General features: G+C 39.9%; 2 protein-coding genes across 2 annotated transcripts; one reads left to right on the top strand and one right to left on the bottom strand.

The window, feature by feature from the left end:
* Positions 1–9,113: 9,113 nt before the first annotated feature.
* LOC121577294 (C-factor) lies at positions 9,114–11,758 on the top strand. The gene is made up of 6 exons (XM_041891058.2): positions 9,114–9,379; positions 9,499–9,550; positions 9,984–10,171; positions 10,354–10,509; positions 10,684–10,794; positions 10,922–11,758. The coding sequence occupies exons 1-6, from the start codon at positions 9,233–9,235 to the stop codon at positions 11,033–11,035; spliced, it is 768 nt and encodes a 255-aa protein (XP_041746992.1). The 5' UTR covers positions 9,114–9,232; the 3' UTR covers positions 11,036–11,758.
* On the bottom strand, positions 11,535–14,191 carry LOC121577297 (galanin peptides-like). The gene is made up of 6 exons (XM_041891059.1): positions 14,050–14,191; positions 13,863–13,943; positions 13,535–13,589; positions 12,147–12,233; positions 11,915–11,986; positions 11,535–11,596 (listed from the first exon to the last, which is right to left on the bottom strand). The coding sequence occupies exons 2-6, from the start codon at positions 13,941–13,943 to the stop codon at positions 11,535–11,537; spliced, it is 357 nt and encodes a 118-aa protein (XP_041746993.1). The 5' UTR covers positions 14,050–14,191.
* Positions 14,192–16,414: the final 2,223 nt, after the last annotated feature.

The raw sequence follows: 16,414 nt of genomic DNA, 5'->3' as shown, positions 1-16,414 counted from the left end.
AAAAAATGGAAAGAATATGGCACCACAACAAACCTGCCAAGAGAGGGCCGCCCACCAAAACTCACGGACCAGGCAAGGAGGGCATTAATCAGAGAGGCAACAAAGAGACCGAAGATAACCCTGAAGGAGCTGCAAAGCTCCACAGCGGAGATTGGAGTATCTGTCCATAGGACCACTTTAAGTCGTACACTCCACAGAGCTGGGCTTTACGGAAGAGTGGCCAGAAAAAAAGCCATTGCTTTAAGAAAAGAATAAGCAAACACGTTTGCTGTTCGCCAAAAGGCATGTGGGAGACTCCCCAAACATATGGAAGAAGGTACTCTGGTCAGATGAGACTAAAATTGAGCTTTTTGGCTATCAAGGAAAACGCTATGTCTGGCGCAAACCCAACACCTCTCATCACCCCGAGAACACCATCCCCACAGTGAAGCATGGTGGTGGCGGCATCATGCTGTGGGGATGTTTTTCATTGGCAGGGACTGGGAAACTGGTCAGAATTGAAGGAATGATGGATGGCGCTAAATACAGGGAAATTCTTGAGGGAAACCTGTTTCTGTCTTCCAGAGATTTGAGACTGGGACGGAGGTTCACCTTCCAGCAGGACAATGACCCTAAGCATACTGATAAAGCAACACTCAAGTGGTTTAAGGGGAACATTTAAATGTATTGGAATGTCCTAGTCAAAGCCCAGACCTCAATCCAATTGAGAATCTGTGGTATGACTTAAAGATTGCAGTACACAAGCGGAACCCATCCAACTTGAAGGAGCTGGAACAGTTTTGCCTTGAAGAATGGGCAAAAATCCCAGTGGCTAGATGTGCCAAGCTTATAGAGACATACCCCAAGAGACTTGCAGCTGTAATTGCTGCAAAAGGTGGCTCTACAAAGTATTGACTTTGGGGGGTCAATAGTTATGCACGCTCAAGTTTTCTGTTTTTTTGTCTTATTTCTTGTTTGTTTCACCCCAAAAAATATTTTGCATCTTCAAAGTGGTAGGCATGTTGTGTAAATCAAATGATGCCAACCCCCCAAAAAATCAATTTTAATTCCAGGTTGTAAAACAACAAAATAGGAAAAATGCCATGGTGGGTGAATACTTTCACAAGCCACTGTACCTATGTCCCTCTTTGCCGCATATGACAACACAGCTGGGCAGTATTCCAGGTGCGACAAAACTAGGGACTGTAGGACCTGTCTGGTCGCCTGAGATATCAAGAAGGCAGAGCAACGCCCTATCATGGGCAGACCTCTTCCCATTTTAGCAACCATTGAGTCTGTATGTTTTGACCATGACAGCTTGCTATCTAGGGTTACACCCAGCAGTTTAGTCTCCTCAACATGCTCAATCGCCACATTATTCAATAATAGATCTAAATGAGGTTTAGCGTTGAGCGAGTGATTTGTCCCAAAAATGCCAGCTGCCCTGCGGTACACCACACTCAACAGAATTTGCATGAGAGAGGCTTCCATTAACAAAAACCCTCTATGTTCTATTAGATAGGTAGCTCTCAATCCATAATAAGGCAGAGGATGCAAATCCATAACACCTACGTTTTTTCAGCAATATGATCAATGACATCAAAAGCTACACTGAAATCTAACAGAACAGCTCCCACAATCTTCTTACTATCAATTTCTTTCAGCCAATCTTCAGTCATTTGTGTCAGTGCCGAGCAGAGTATGTGAGCGGAGCTGGAGTGGAGCGAGGAGCGGAGTGTGCCCAATTTGACTGGAGCGTGGAGCGAGATTCCCAAAGGCTGGAGCTTCGGCCTTCTTGCCCGTTCCAATTTCGCTCCAATAGCGCTCCTGTAGCTCTCACTTCACGTGCTCAGGGCCTGCCCGGCCCAGCATGCATTTGTAGTCTACTTGTGTGCTGCTATAGCCCTTTGCTTTAGCTACTGTCATGGAGTTCGCTAAATATTTTCATAAAGAAACTGATAAAACACACAAGTGCAAAATCAAGGTGACTTACAAAGATGAGGACCAAGAGCAAGAGAAGGAGTGCGGTGATGTAGTGTCCACAACTAAATAATCATTGTGGAATCTGAAAATACACGTATCCCGAAAGCATGATGGTGTAATTACTATGTGCACATGCTAAAAGAAAGGAATGAGTTGGGTATCTAATTAAGTGTGTCATTGTAGCAAAGTATTTATAAACTAAAAATCAGATCACGTGGGCCTGAGTATATGTGTAATTTATTTACTATAATGATTTAATACAATGAAATGTTGTTTAAATGCTGAGTGGCGTGAACGCTTAATGTCCCTGACTCCCTACCAACCTACTATGTCACATTCGCAAATGCTTCACAATATATTTCTTTGTAGGCTATAGCCTTGAAAATATTTCAATAATATAGCCTAAATAATTCATTTTTATTTTCGTTCCGACCGCTCAACTCTGCTCACATACTCTGGTGCCAAGCATGTTGAGTGCCCTTTCCCTATAAGCATGCTGAAAGTCTGTTGTTCATTTGTTTTCTGTAAAAAAAGTTTGCTAAGCACTTTTAACAGGCTGATTGGTCGTCAGTTTGAACCATTAAAGGGTGCTCTGTTATTCTTGGGTAGCGGAATTACCTTTGCCTCCCTCCATGTCTGAGGGCACACACTGTCTTCTAGGCTTAAATTGCAGATGTGGCAAACAGGAGTCACAATATTTTTCGCTACTAACCTCAGTAATTGACCATCCAGGTTGTCCGTACCAGGTGGTTTGTCCTTATTTATAGATAGCAACAATTTTTTCACCTCTTCCACACCCACTTTGTGGAACTCAAAACTACAGTGCTTGTCTTTCATTATTTGGTCCATTATGCATGAATATGAAGGCTCAGCATTTGTTGTTTATATGTCATGCCTAAGTTTGCTAATCTTGTCAACAAAAAAGTTATTAAAGTGGTTGGTAATATCAAAGGGTTTTGTTTTGAACAAGCCATCTGCCTCAATGAAGGATGGTGGCGAGTTAGTTTTTTTGCCAAGAATTTCATTTAAAGTATTCCAGAGCTTTTTACTATCATTCTTTATACAGTATAATTTACCTTTGTTTCATAGTATAATTTCTTCTCCTTTTTGTTTATTTTAGTTACGTGATTTCTCAATTGATTGTAGGTTTGCAGTCTGCTGTGTTGTCAGACTTATTTGCTATTCCTTTTGCCTCATCCCTCTCAGCCATACAGTTTTTCAATTAATAATCTATCCATGTGGATTTGGCAGTTCTAACAGTCAGTTTCTTGATGGGCAGCATGGCTATCAGTAACCTGAAGAAGCAGTTTCATAAATGCTTCAAGTGCAGTGTCAGGATGTTCCTTATTACACACATCAGGCCAACACATATTTCTCACATCTTCGACATAGGAATCATTGCAAAACCTCTTCTATGATCGTTTATACACCATTTTAGGTCCAGTCTTTGGAGCTTTGTTTTTTCTAGATATGGCTATTCTATTATGATCACTACATCCAATGGGTGTGGATACTGCTTTAGAGCAGATTTCTGCAACATTAGTGATAATTTAGTTCCTGTTCTGTTTGTAAATACCCTGGTAGGTTGACTGATAACTTGAACCAGATTGCAGGCACTCGTTACAGCTTGGAGCAGTTGCAGTTGCTGCAGACATCGCCGTTAGCGAAGCAGTCACAGTAACTTGAACGATAACATACACATACACAGCAATAAGGCCACAATGAAGCAGTCATGATGGCATACAATGGAAAATGGCACGAGGCGTGAAAGGACTTATTACAAAACACCCAATGATTGCTGAGTCATTGCCTGGTCACGCAACAAACCTTCACATGTGATGTGAGATTACTTAAGACAAAAACTCTACATAACAGATAACAGAGTATGAAAGAAACTACTGTATATCTTACTTATCCAAAATAGAAATGACTGACACAACTCACAGGATTTAGTGCAGTTGCAGGGACCAGGAGTGGCTTCTTGGATTTGGAGATCCACTGAGACTAGATCAGGGTGAAAAGTGAAGATGCACAGTTACTACCATGATCTGATGATTATGATATTACATTTACATTTTACATTTTAGTCATTTAGCAGATGCTCTTATCCAGAGCGACTTAGAGTTAGTGCATACATTTTTCATACATATCTTGACAATATCTAGAGTGTCATAACATAAAATGACATAACTTGATAGAATGACAACATAACGTGACATAAGGGTCAGACTATGGTTATGGTTGTGGTGTGTTCCTTCCGTACGACACTGGAAGCGGAGGACTGACCATCAGGGACCAGAGCCGGAGAGTCAGGGAACAGGGGGCAGGGGTCAGGGGGTCTGGTGGTACTAGCAGGACATCCGTTATCCATGTCACATTTCAACTCCATGGTCAATTGTTATGAAGCTTTTCAAGTTTGATGGTTGATTTGGTGTTATTTATCAGCAGTTATAGCAAACATTCTGGATTACATTTTCTAGATTGTTAGAGCCACAGTTGATCTTATACAGGTCATAAGACTTGAGGTTGAGACTGACATGCTGCTGACCTGTGAGGAGTAGGGTCCAGGCATGTGGTTGTAGCTGTATCCATAGCCAGGAGGACCAGGGGAGACCAGCTGGTTGGGGGAAAGGAGGCTGTGGTTGGGCGGCAGGTTCATAGAGGGCAGGTAGGACTGAGAGGCTGTGGTACATGAAGAATGAGATTACTGGCAATATTATACAACACATACCCTTTTACAGTCATGAATGTACATTAACTAACAGTAGGCATATGTTGTGCGGAATTATCAAGATTGTTCATGTTAGCCTACACATCAAAAGGTCAACAACACAGCACTAAGACATGATCTGCCTGCCTCTTCCCTTTTCCCATTGAGTAGCTCTGCTCTGAGTTTCCCTTAGAGGAGTAGGTCTCTGGGCTGGAGTCTGGGTGGCCAGGAGGCACCTGGGCTACAGTGGTTCATCACCACCATCTGCCGTCGGACATGTTGCATGTTGCACACAACCTGTATACAGAGTTACAGTATACTTCTACACACTCACAGAACTATGTTAATCTGTGGTGAAGGCCTTGTGCAATTGGATGTGTGCTGTAGTGCTAAAAGGGAATACATGTGTTATACAATAATATGCAGGTATAAAAGTTAACAATGACAATGACAGAAATGCTGTGTAATAATGATGGAAACTTTTAGATTTAAAGTGACAGTGGTGTTCTCCCCAAACTGGTGGTCTAGGTGCTGCAGATACACAGTGAGCGGCCCATTGGCCTACAGTCCAGAAACACAGAGATTATATAATCAGATGCCTGGCATTTAACAGCTAAAGTTGCATATCACTGAGAATCCACACAGTCACAGTGTTGTGTCATGGTTGTAGTGAAAGGACCTACTTATTATCGCAAACTAATATACCATTTGACTCTTGTAAGGTCATTGAAATCATGTTTAAAATACTGCTCCATTGTCATCTTTAGACTCAGAGAGCCCTACTTAATCATACAAAATAAAATAATAATAACCATTCAATCAGATTTCCAAGGCCAGATAAGATCATATTATTTTCCTTGCTATGTAAGACTGCATATTTGAATTGTCATGCTGACATTTTTGTTTTTCCCACTGTTGACACTTTGTCATTGATCACGTGAATCCAAACGTGTGTTCTCTGATAGAAGTTGTATAGGGTCCTGCATTAAACAGTTAAACAGTATTATGCAACCATTTATCTGTGTCATTGCAAGCATGTACAGTATGTAGGCTACATGCACACTTGTAGTGGCGGCAGGTAGCCTAGCGGTTCAGAGCGTTGAGCCAGTAACCAAAAGGTCGCTGGTTCGAATCCCTGAGCCGACTAGGTGAAAAATCAGCCGATGTGCCCTTGAGCAAGGCACTTATTGCTCCTCTAAGTCGCTCTGGATAAGAGTGTCTGCTAAATGACGTAAATGTACACATCCAACAGCAATTTTGAAATGCTCTGCCATAGTTGTCCTGCTTGTGACAGGACTCTCGTTCGTGGTCATCCATGCTGTCCGGGCAAATACTCGCTACAGCATCATAGATTCCACCCTGGACAAAACAAAATAATATGTATACGTAACTTAATAGCAACTTGAATTAGAGCAATATACTGTACCACTAAAATAATTGGTAGTGATATCCAATAAAATATCAAAAAACAACTGGAGTCCCTGGAGTGTATTGGGCAAGTTAGTTTTGCATCGCCGTGTGCCGTGGACGGGGTTTGCACCTTTTAGACAATTTTATTAAATCTCTACCCACTCAGAGCGCCAGGCATTGCAAAACGAACTCGCCCATATATTGAGGATTGTAAAATATTTAAAAGGCTTCTTGTTGGTTTCAGTTAGCACTTACTGACATCATATTGCAGTAGACCCTCGGATGACCTCTGGCTACCAATTGAACTGAGATGGCTGTTAATAGCTGTTAAATGGAATGGACTGGGGGAGCACATAATCTCCATGAGTGGCAAGTGGGTATTGAGGGAGTGAGGGCTCAGCATCATGTGGTGGAGGGTAGAATCTGTAGTTGGTACAGTGATGGTCCATCCTGCTGGATGCAGCTTCTCTGCTGTACCCTGACCACTCCAACTGAACCATGGGGAATCACTCCTGGCACACTGTCTGTGTGATCTCCTGAATCAATGTTGACTTCCCATGTTCTTAGGTGGCACCCATTGTTCTCAGAGGAATAGACAACTGAGGTTTCGGAAACATTCTGATAGTCCTGAGTTGTGTGGTTTTGCTCTTTAAGGCAACTCATTCTATCTAAGCAAGGCTCCTCACTGATAGAAACACAAACCAGTGACAGTGTTGTTAGCCTGGGTAGTAAAACACAGGCTCAGAGAACAGATATACAGAATCAGTCAGTTCAGCATTCAATCATCTAAAATAGCTAGCTAGCTAGCTAATACATCTGACATACAACTTGTATTTTTTTTATTTTAGCAAAGATAGCTAGCTAGCTGCCTAGTTTGCAAGCACTAACGTTATTCATATAAATATTGTGAGGGATTTATCTTGGCCTCTCTTCTTCCAATAGCTATCTGGATAGTTCACAACAAATAACAATAACCAGGTGTTTCAAAGCTGAACAATGTCGCTCCCTCTACTAATAACTTTACCTGACAGTCAGTTGTGGTTGTGGAAGAAGCTTTTATTTTATTTTAGCAAAGATAGCTAGCTAGCTACCTAGTTTGCAAGCCCTAACGTTATTCATATGGATTTATCTCGGTCTCTCTTCTCTCTTCTTCCGATAGCTCTCTGGATAGTTCACAACAAATAACAATAACCAGGTGTTTCAAAACAGTGTCGCTCCCTCTACCAATAACTTTACCTTACAGTCAGTTTGGTTGTGGAAGAAGCTTTTCTAAGATGAAGTGACTGATGTCTGAAATCATGTAATATTCAGATTAGGGGGTTCCGTGTGGTGCAAGCCATGTCCCTTAATGTTGATGATGTGGTTGTTACTGACAAGGAGCACATGGCTGGGCTCTTTAATCACCACTTAATTAAGTCAGGATTCCTATTTGACTCAGCCATGCCTCCTTGCCCGTCCAACATTTCCTCATCTCCCACCCCTTCTAATGCGACTAGCCCCGATGCTCCTTAAACTTGACCCCAAAAAAACATCTGGGTCAGATGGTTTAGACCCTTTCTTCTTTAAGGTTGCTGCCCCTATCATCGCCAAGCCTATCTCTCCTCTCTGGGGAGGTTCCCATTGCTTTGAAGGCAGCCACGGTGCATCCTTTATTTAAATATATTGTTGTCTCTACCTTCTTGCCCTTTGTGCTGTTGTCTGTGCCCAATAATGTTTGTACCATGTTTTGTGCTGCTACCATGTTGTGTTGTTGTCATGTTGTGTTGCTACCATGCTGTGTTGTCATGTGTTGCTGCCATGCTATGTTGTTGTCTTAGGTCTCTCTTTATGTAGTGTTGTGGTGTCTCTCTTATCTTGATGTGTGTTTTGTCCTATATTAAAATTATTTTATTTATTATTACTTTTTTATCCCAGTCACTGCATGAGGCCTTTTGCCTTTTGGTAGGCCGTCATTGTAAATAAGAATATGTTCTTAACTGACTTGCCTAGTTAAATAAAAGTTAAATAAAAAAAAGCCTCATCCATTCTTTCAAAATAGGCTACGTTTGATTTGGGTCGCCTGATGTGCCAAGTGGTGTTTTGGATTTGCACTTTGGTACTATAGTGAATAGGCAGGATGGAACTGATTTGAGAGGAAATCAAATGTATTACCTTTTATTGTGGAATAAACACAACCAGTCGTGATGTGTTCATCCACTCGCAACATATTTTCAGCCTCCAGACAGTGGTGAATGGAAAGAGACATCTGTTACACAAACACCAAAAAGTGTAATGACATTTGGCGATTGTCATTAGGCCAGTCTCTCTGTCAGCCACTGAGCCACTCATCTCTGCCTTGGCAAAATTTAAGTTTTCGTCGAACCACATCGCATTTTGGAGCGTATCCTACCATCCGTTTTCAACTCCACTCGCTCATTTTTCCATACCTCTGACATGTAGTAATGATTAAAAAAAGTGCTGTTATAGCCTACAGTTTTCTTGACATTTTGTTTTAATTAATGTTATAGGATCATGTTTTACCTGTACGGTGTTCCCCCACTATTTATTTTGTCGGGACACCGTGCTTACTTTCAACCCTGGTTGTGTAAGAAGCTTTTCTAAGGAGAAGTGACTAACGTCTGAAAAAGTATTAAAGATTAGGGGGTTGAGCGCGGCGCGAGTCACACCCATTCTTTCCAATGTGCACGTTTGATTTGGGTCGCCTGATGTGGTGTTTTGGATTTGCACTTTGTACTAGTAGTGAATAGGGAGGATGGAACTGATTTGATAAGGATTTTTTTGTTGTTGATATGCAAGTATGGTTTTCTAATTCTGTGGGTTTTGCCAAAGACACACATCCTCTTTGTTTTTACACAATACTATATATTTGTTATCATTTAATATTTTGCTATTCAACAAAATAATAGTATATATTCTTACAATGTAAATAGCACCTTTTTTTTTCTGTACAAATTGTCTTGACAGACACACACAAAAAAAACATTCACAGACACTAAATCAAGCGCACCTCCCCTCATTGGTCCAGTCGAGTAGTTATGAAACTAAAACCACGCCTTCAGATTGTATAGCTACAAAAGTTCTGTCCGGAAACTGAGACCGATCATACTTCTTCATTAAACAAAGTAAACTAGTAACAGACATCTTCTAACTATGACTCTAAATTTCACAAAATGTCAATCTGTAGTAATTACTGGGGCAAGCAGAGGTCTCGGTCTACAAATGGTGAAAGACCTGGCGAGAAGCACCGAGAGACCCACAATAATAATAGCGACTGCTCGCAATCCATCCGCAGCACAGGTAGGAGAACATCATGTTCTACTTGTTTTATACATTTCCACATAATGGAAATACACGTGTGAGGATTCGGCTTTACTGTATACCTAGGGATACATAATAAAAGTTGATCTTCATTTCAGGATCTTCAAAATATTGCCACGTCCTGCAAAGGTGTTCATATTGTACCACTTGGTGAGTTGCATAGCCTACATCATTTTTATAACTTGGACACATAAACTAGGGGAGGTGTGATGCTGATGCATGCCACATTTTGTTGTGTAATCGGTATATGATCCCATGTGACCCATATGCCTTGCTTGCTATTCCACCAGATAGTGCAAGAAACACTGTATTGGTTTTGGCCCTGTGTTCCTCTCAGGGCTTTTCTCCCTTCAAACTTTTGGACTAACTAAAACTTTGATTACACGCTCAATTAATTATATGTTTGTAGTACTCAACAGAACATGATGAAATGCCAAACTGAATTAAACCAATAATGTAAAAGTAAATTAAACCAATACTGGAAAAGAAAACCCAGGAACAAAACAAAAACTAAATTATGTTTGTTTCCTGTGAAGAACTTCCTTTTTGAATGGTAATGCATCTATGATCTCTTTCGTATCAGATGTTGTCAGCCAGTCAAGTATAGACTCAGCTTTCCAAGAGGTGTCATCCATACTGGGAAGCGATGGCCTAAATTGCCTCATAAACAACGCAGCCATCAATCTATCCACTGATCTGAAGACAGTGACACCTGACGCCATGATGAAGACTTTTGAGAGTAATACTGTTGCCCCTCTTTTTGTCACCAAGGTAAATCAATTTGTTGCACCTCTAGAAGAGCATGTATGAGAAACATCTTCATTTTGTTGTAGCACAGAGGATATTTTTAAACATGCCCAAATCACACACATTTATGAAAGGTTCCCTACTTCATAAGAAACCTGTATTCTCGCAACTATCTCTAGATCACATAATGTTGTTGTTTCTTGTAGGCATTTCTGCCATTGCTACAGGCAGCTGCTGCACGGAGCACTGGAATGGGGATCCATAGAGCAGCTGTGATCAACATCTCTTCCATACTGGGCTCCATTAAGGCCAACTGGGAGGCCGGAGCAGCCTTCAAAAGCTATGCCTACAGGACCTCAAAGGTGAACAGCAACCATAATGAGCCATTTCAACAAAGCCCATATAAACATTACAGACCATCTCTGGTTGCGATATTGAGCATAGGATGTTTGGGTGTGACGATAGTTAATCTGACTGTTCTTATGTGTACATATTCATTACATGTCATGTCCATCTCATTTTGTTTCCATATGCAGGCTGCCTTGAACATGGTGACAAGGTGTCTGGCCACTGACCTGGAATCTGAAGGGATTCTGTGCATGGCTCTTCACCCTGGCTGGGTGCGCACTGACATGGGTGGCCCACATGTGAGTGTCCAATACTCTCGGTTGAGGCGTTTTATGGTTGTGTCCTTAGAATACATTAAAATACATTGCTGTGTATCAAAATGAGTTGACAGTTGATATGCTGCATTTCCTGTCTCTTATGGATCAGGCGGATTTGAGTATGGAGGAGAGCATATCATCTTTGCTGTCTGTTATCACTGATCTGACAGAAAATAATCATGGGGGATTCTTGGACTACTCTGGAAACAAGCTACCATGGTGAAGCTCAACTTGGAGACAGTAACTTGTAGAATGGGTTATGTGCAGTTGTGCTGCTGGTGCTGTCGACAGTTCACTGGGACAAAACACTGAGCAGAGATCACAGAATACAACGACCAACTGCGACATCATGCTATTAGGTTGCTCAGCAATCTCTGATTCCTTTGTATCTAGTTGGTGTGAGAGAGAAGCTGGAGATTTGACATTTTAAATTGGAGACTTTGTTTCAGCTGAGTGGTTTGGATTGTTGTTACACTTTCTAAGGTAATATCATTGCATACAAAATATATACTGTATAATACATATATAGGAACAACAATGTTTTGCCATTCAAAAGTTTTATTCAATCAATTTCTTTCAAATTATAATAAGAACGTGATTAATCTGTATAGTATATTGTTGTTATGATGACACCAGTATCCAGTATAATGGGAAATGTACAGATACTGTTGTTTGTAGACGGGTGAGGTGTAGAGAAGAGATCACTAATTGTTGAAGTCGAACTAGGGCTGACCCATCTCTTCTGATGTGAGAGAGGAAGGTATGGTATCCAGAGCCCCGATTTCTGCAAGGTAGATGACAAAACATTTGAGTGAGCACAGTCAGATGGTTATAACTGATTAGGACTATGCTAGTATTTGTTCTGTTACAATGTTTTAGCTACATATAGCCAGGAATCTGACTATAAATGTAATCTGTAAATAAATATTAAATACAATCATTATCAGACCAAATGAAAAACTTGATTATTTTACTATTTTTGGAACACGTCAAAACGCCTGATTTTTATTCATGAAAAAATAGAAATCAAGAGAATGCAGTCAGTGTTTTTGCTGTAATTAATTGTTGTAATAAACATGAATAACAGACACCATGAACTTACCTTTAAGTTTCAGGTATGATAAGAAGTCAATGACAGTATGTATTACATCCTTATCTGCTATTCTCAAAGCACCTGCAAAATAAGAAGAGATCCTCATGAGGTGTAGAGACTACACTGAGTAAAACAGACTTACTGTACAGTACATCATCTACTCTAAACATATTTTATTTACCCTCTCAGAGGCCAATAAACTGTAGGCTATAAGAGATTTTACAAGGCTTTAGCTTCTCACCTGATTTGAAGTCATCGTCCAGGGGCATGTCTCTCTTTCCAGCAAGGCCATGCTTGTCACTGAGGGTGCGGTGACCGTCAATGCCGTCTGAACAACAAAACAAAAACATAGTTTGCACAGCTGATTTTTACCCATTTCCTAGATGACATCCCCTTCATTGCACACTACGCACAAACACTGCAACCCTGCCTAAAGCTCACATGACGGCATAAGGCACCCGTGTAATTTATGATGGTGTGTTTTTCCTTCTATTTGTCAAGAGTCTGAAAAGCAACCTGCAGGGCTTGTGTCATGGAATTGCTTGAAAACATATATTCACCAATGAAATACGTGAAAGAAAGGCACATTCATTGATGGAAACAGAACCTGAAATTTAAAAAATATATATATTAAGGAAGGGTCCCAAAGCATGCAAAGAAGAAGGGTAAAATAGTAATTTAATTCGTTGTCCATCTCAGAGAGCACATTGCGTATGTATGTATATATATATATATATAGTGAGAGGGGCAGGAAAGACAATGGTTGAAATTACAGTATACCTCACCCCATCAACAACTTTAATAGAGGTTTGAGTCAAGAGGGCTAGTAATAGTGCACTGAATAATCATGTCAGAGCACTAATTATCTGAAGTATAATCCTTGAATTTTAACATTAACCCTTAAGCCCTTGATGCGTTTACCCACGGTCATCACCCATCAAGTATAGTTATAGAAATGATCAACTTTGTTCTAAAAGTGCCTCTGAGATTAAAATACCCTGTATGATGGTTTAATAATTCCTAAACAGGTAGAAAAACAAACATAAAGTGGCCATGGCTGTGATAAACACTTGGTTGTTGCATAAAGAGTTAAGCAAATAATAAACATAGAGAGCAAGACGTCACAGAGCAATTCCTCTGCTGACTTCAATGTCCTGCAGGAGCTATCTTACATTGATTTAGTAGTTCTTCTCTTACGCTTGGATTATCCTTTATCTGTATTAGGTGATCAATATGACCTGAAACACAGTGATGATGGCATTTTACCTCAACTTACAACACGGACCTGTGTTATGGGATACATCCTCATTCTGTGTTGACAAGAATCCATGAACCTTGGGAATAAATGTGTTCCTGTGCAAATATGCTTTTCAAAATATAGTCATTTAAAAGGATATAACAAATGAAAAGTCCAATAACTACACAGTTTGTTTGTTGGAATACATCATGCCACATTACACAGCCAGGTGAAATGTGAAAAAGTATAACGGGGAAACAAATATGAGAAGAGCATGATAATGGAGACAGCGCAGGTGTGTAAGTTATAGTTAAGTTAAAACTACTTATGATAGTGGAGTTTTGACAGTTGTGTGAAAGAGTACATGTATTTAATACATAACAGTCACTTACGGGGACCCAAAAGGTAGCCAGCACTGTTTAGTGTCCACCCTCGCTTCTCTTTAGCCTGCTAGGAGACAAACACACACTCAAAACAGATTCATTATACACACTCATCGGATTTCTCAACAATTTATCTAATTTTCTGAATGCCAATTGCTTGACCTGACTATAATGCAAGAACTCGGTTATATCAATGCTTGTTATGGTGTTTTGTCTAGGTAATAGGGAAAAAAGTTCAAGTATTGTTGCTTGCAATAGCCTACTTGTAGTTAAAACAACGAGAAAATAACAGCATTTAAAACAACATTTTGCCAAATACAATAAAATGTTGACCTACCGCAATCACTAATCCAATTGTTTCTGACAGAGCTGCACACAAAATTAGTGATATGCACACTACTCCAAAATACTTCTGCATCTAAGGCAAGATATTTAAAAAGTGTTAGTTGTAAAAAAATAAACTCAATTTTAGAAGTTAAAAGTCGCAAAACAAAGATTTCCAAAGAAGTCTTAAATCTGCTTACCTTTAAAGTTTTGTTCAACAGTACAAGAGATAGAAGATAATTTAAAAATGTATAAGTCTTTCTTCAAAATAGGTATGCTTATAGAATAAGCAAAAATACAATGCAATTTTACAGCAAATACTTTCTGAAGAGATCTTCAATGTCCCTGTAGTGCTTCTCGTTTAGGATAGAAGGATTTTGGTGGCATTTTATAATACCCCCCTTAACTGCTCCTCAAATTCAGACGTCACAACTACCTTCCCCCTCCTGTAGTGGTCATGTCACAATCAAATTACAATAACATCATCATGTTCTTTTTGAAAACTTATGAGACATTGAGTTGGACAATAGTTCTGAAAGTCAGATACATTTTCTCACTAATAGAATCTCACGTGATGTACATTTTATTATGTATGTAAAAACGAACACTGCTATAAGATCAGTAAATCTAAAATATTTATTTTAGAGCCTCTATGACTGGTTAAAATTGTTAAAATGTGAAAATATAAAACCATTACATACAAACAAAGCCTAGAGATAATTGAAAAATTAGAAAGACAAGGGGATAGATAGAATACTTCCATAGGTTTGTGGGCAGGTCAATTTTAATTGTCAGAAAAGCTGGAATTCCAGAATGGAAGGGTGATATCTATTTTGTAACAATACATTGGAACTTTTCTGTAGCTTTTATCAAGAAACAGCCTTAAAATATTACTAAAAGGAGATAGAATAACAGTTTTCATATATGGTGATAGGTTACATGTACATGAGATCAATAAGAGGAGAAAAACAACTCACTCACAGAGCTTTAAATTAAGTTATTTATTGAATTAACAGATCAGAAATAACAAGAGCCTGAATTATATGAAAATGTCATCCTAAATCCAAAATGGGATTCCAACAGCGTGTAACAAAGGCAGGAACCTTTGGGCTCTTTGTAAAATGGTTTGTCCTTCTTTAGCGGTTCGGTCTGATTCAGCAAGGGGCACTGGCAGATCTAAAAGTTATTGTGTCCGTTTGTCACTGGTCTGTGTGGAAAATCCTCCATTGTAACAAGCATCACACATTGAGCAATGTTCTGATCCATTATGACATGGGAAAGGAACTCCAGCCGAAGAACTCAATGCTGAAGATCTATGGCTGCCTTCTTTCATATTGATGACATTAATGTTGATCACACCACCACACAATCCATTTGTTGAAGTTTTCTGCAGGGAGAGGTTGCTGAAGAGATAATGTTTATTTTTTAATGAACACTCCTGACTCAACGTCTTTATACGGTCTACAAACATCCTATACCAACCATACAGGACAGATCTTAGGACACATTGATTGTGAATAAAGAGTAGATGCATTACAACCACTATTCCAGTTAAGTCCAGGCCTACCTGCATTCTATTTATTGTCCTTGTCTTGTATTTAATCGCATAGGCCTATCACAGCATGGTCGGCTTAGCTCTTGGATGCCAGGTAGGGCTCTTGCACAGGTGGGGCTCTTGTCTGGAAGGAACAGGGCTATAATTCCATCCTTGGTAATGGCAATGCATCCACATCTGCCGTCACTGTTTAGCTGGACTCAGCATGGCTGTGATATAGCGAAAGGTGCAACTTCCGATGCAGGTAATGGGCTTTGTTGCTCAGAATCAGAGGTCTTTCTTCGTAGTTCACAATGCATTATTTTAGCAAACAATCCCGTTGGCAACATTGTTTCAACCAATGCAAGTTGACCATCGAAGCCTGACAGTTTTCTTCTCACCTCCTGCAAAATGAAATATCATAGATGAAGTTAAGCAAAGTAATTTATTTATAAAGTAAAGTAGGCCCAAAATACATTATATGCATACATTTACACGAACCCTTATAAAAAATGTTGAGACCCCATGTCCTCTGCGTCTGCAATGATCAGACATTTTTCCAAAGTTGGCAAGCGCTGAATTAATTGCACAAATTCTGAACGTGGAAGACTGCTTATTATAGATTATAGCAGTGGCTAAAATGACGTTTTCCGATGTAAACAGACAGCGCACTAATCTCGCTGGAGACAGCGGCTGTGAGAGAAGTCGCGCAGCGCACTAGCTGTTCATCCAGTAAGCAAGGGTCGTCAATCATTATATGATGACGTCACGTGAGTCGTCGTTCTTGTTCGTTCGCTGTTTACCACAGCCTAGTCTCAGACAGAACAATGAAAACATATTTGGCCTAGCTGTCAACGACTAACTTTGAGCAACGTCAGTGAATGAATGGAAACGTTTGTACTCTTCTCTCAGAAATGAGGATAAACTTGTGAAAAAAGTGTTTGAATTGCCAACAATAATTCCATGAGGTAAATTTCATTGAGTAGTGTTTTTAGCTAGCTAGCCCACAGAAGTTGATCGAGGGTGAGATT

Source organism: Coregonus clupeaformis, chromosome 11, assembly GCF_020615455.1.
Source record: "Coregonus clupeaformis isolate EN_2021a chromosome 11, ASM2061545v1, whole genome shotgun sequence".
Taxonomy (NCBI): Eukaryota; Metazoa; Chordata; class Actinopteri; order Salmoniformes; family Salmonidae; genus Coregonus; species Coregonus clupeaformis.
The sequence above is the reverse complement of the archived record's forward strand: the minus strand, read 5'-3'. Positions and strand labels throughout refer to the sequence as shown.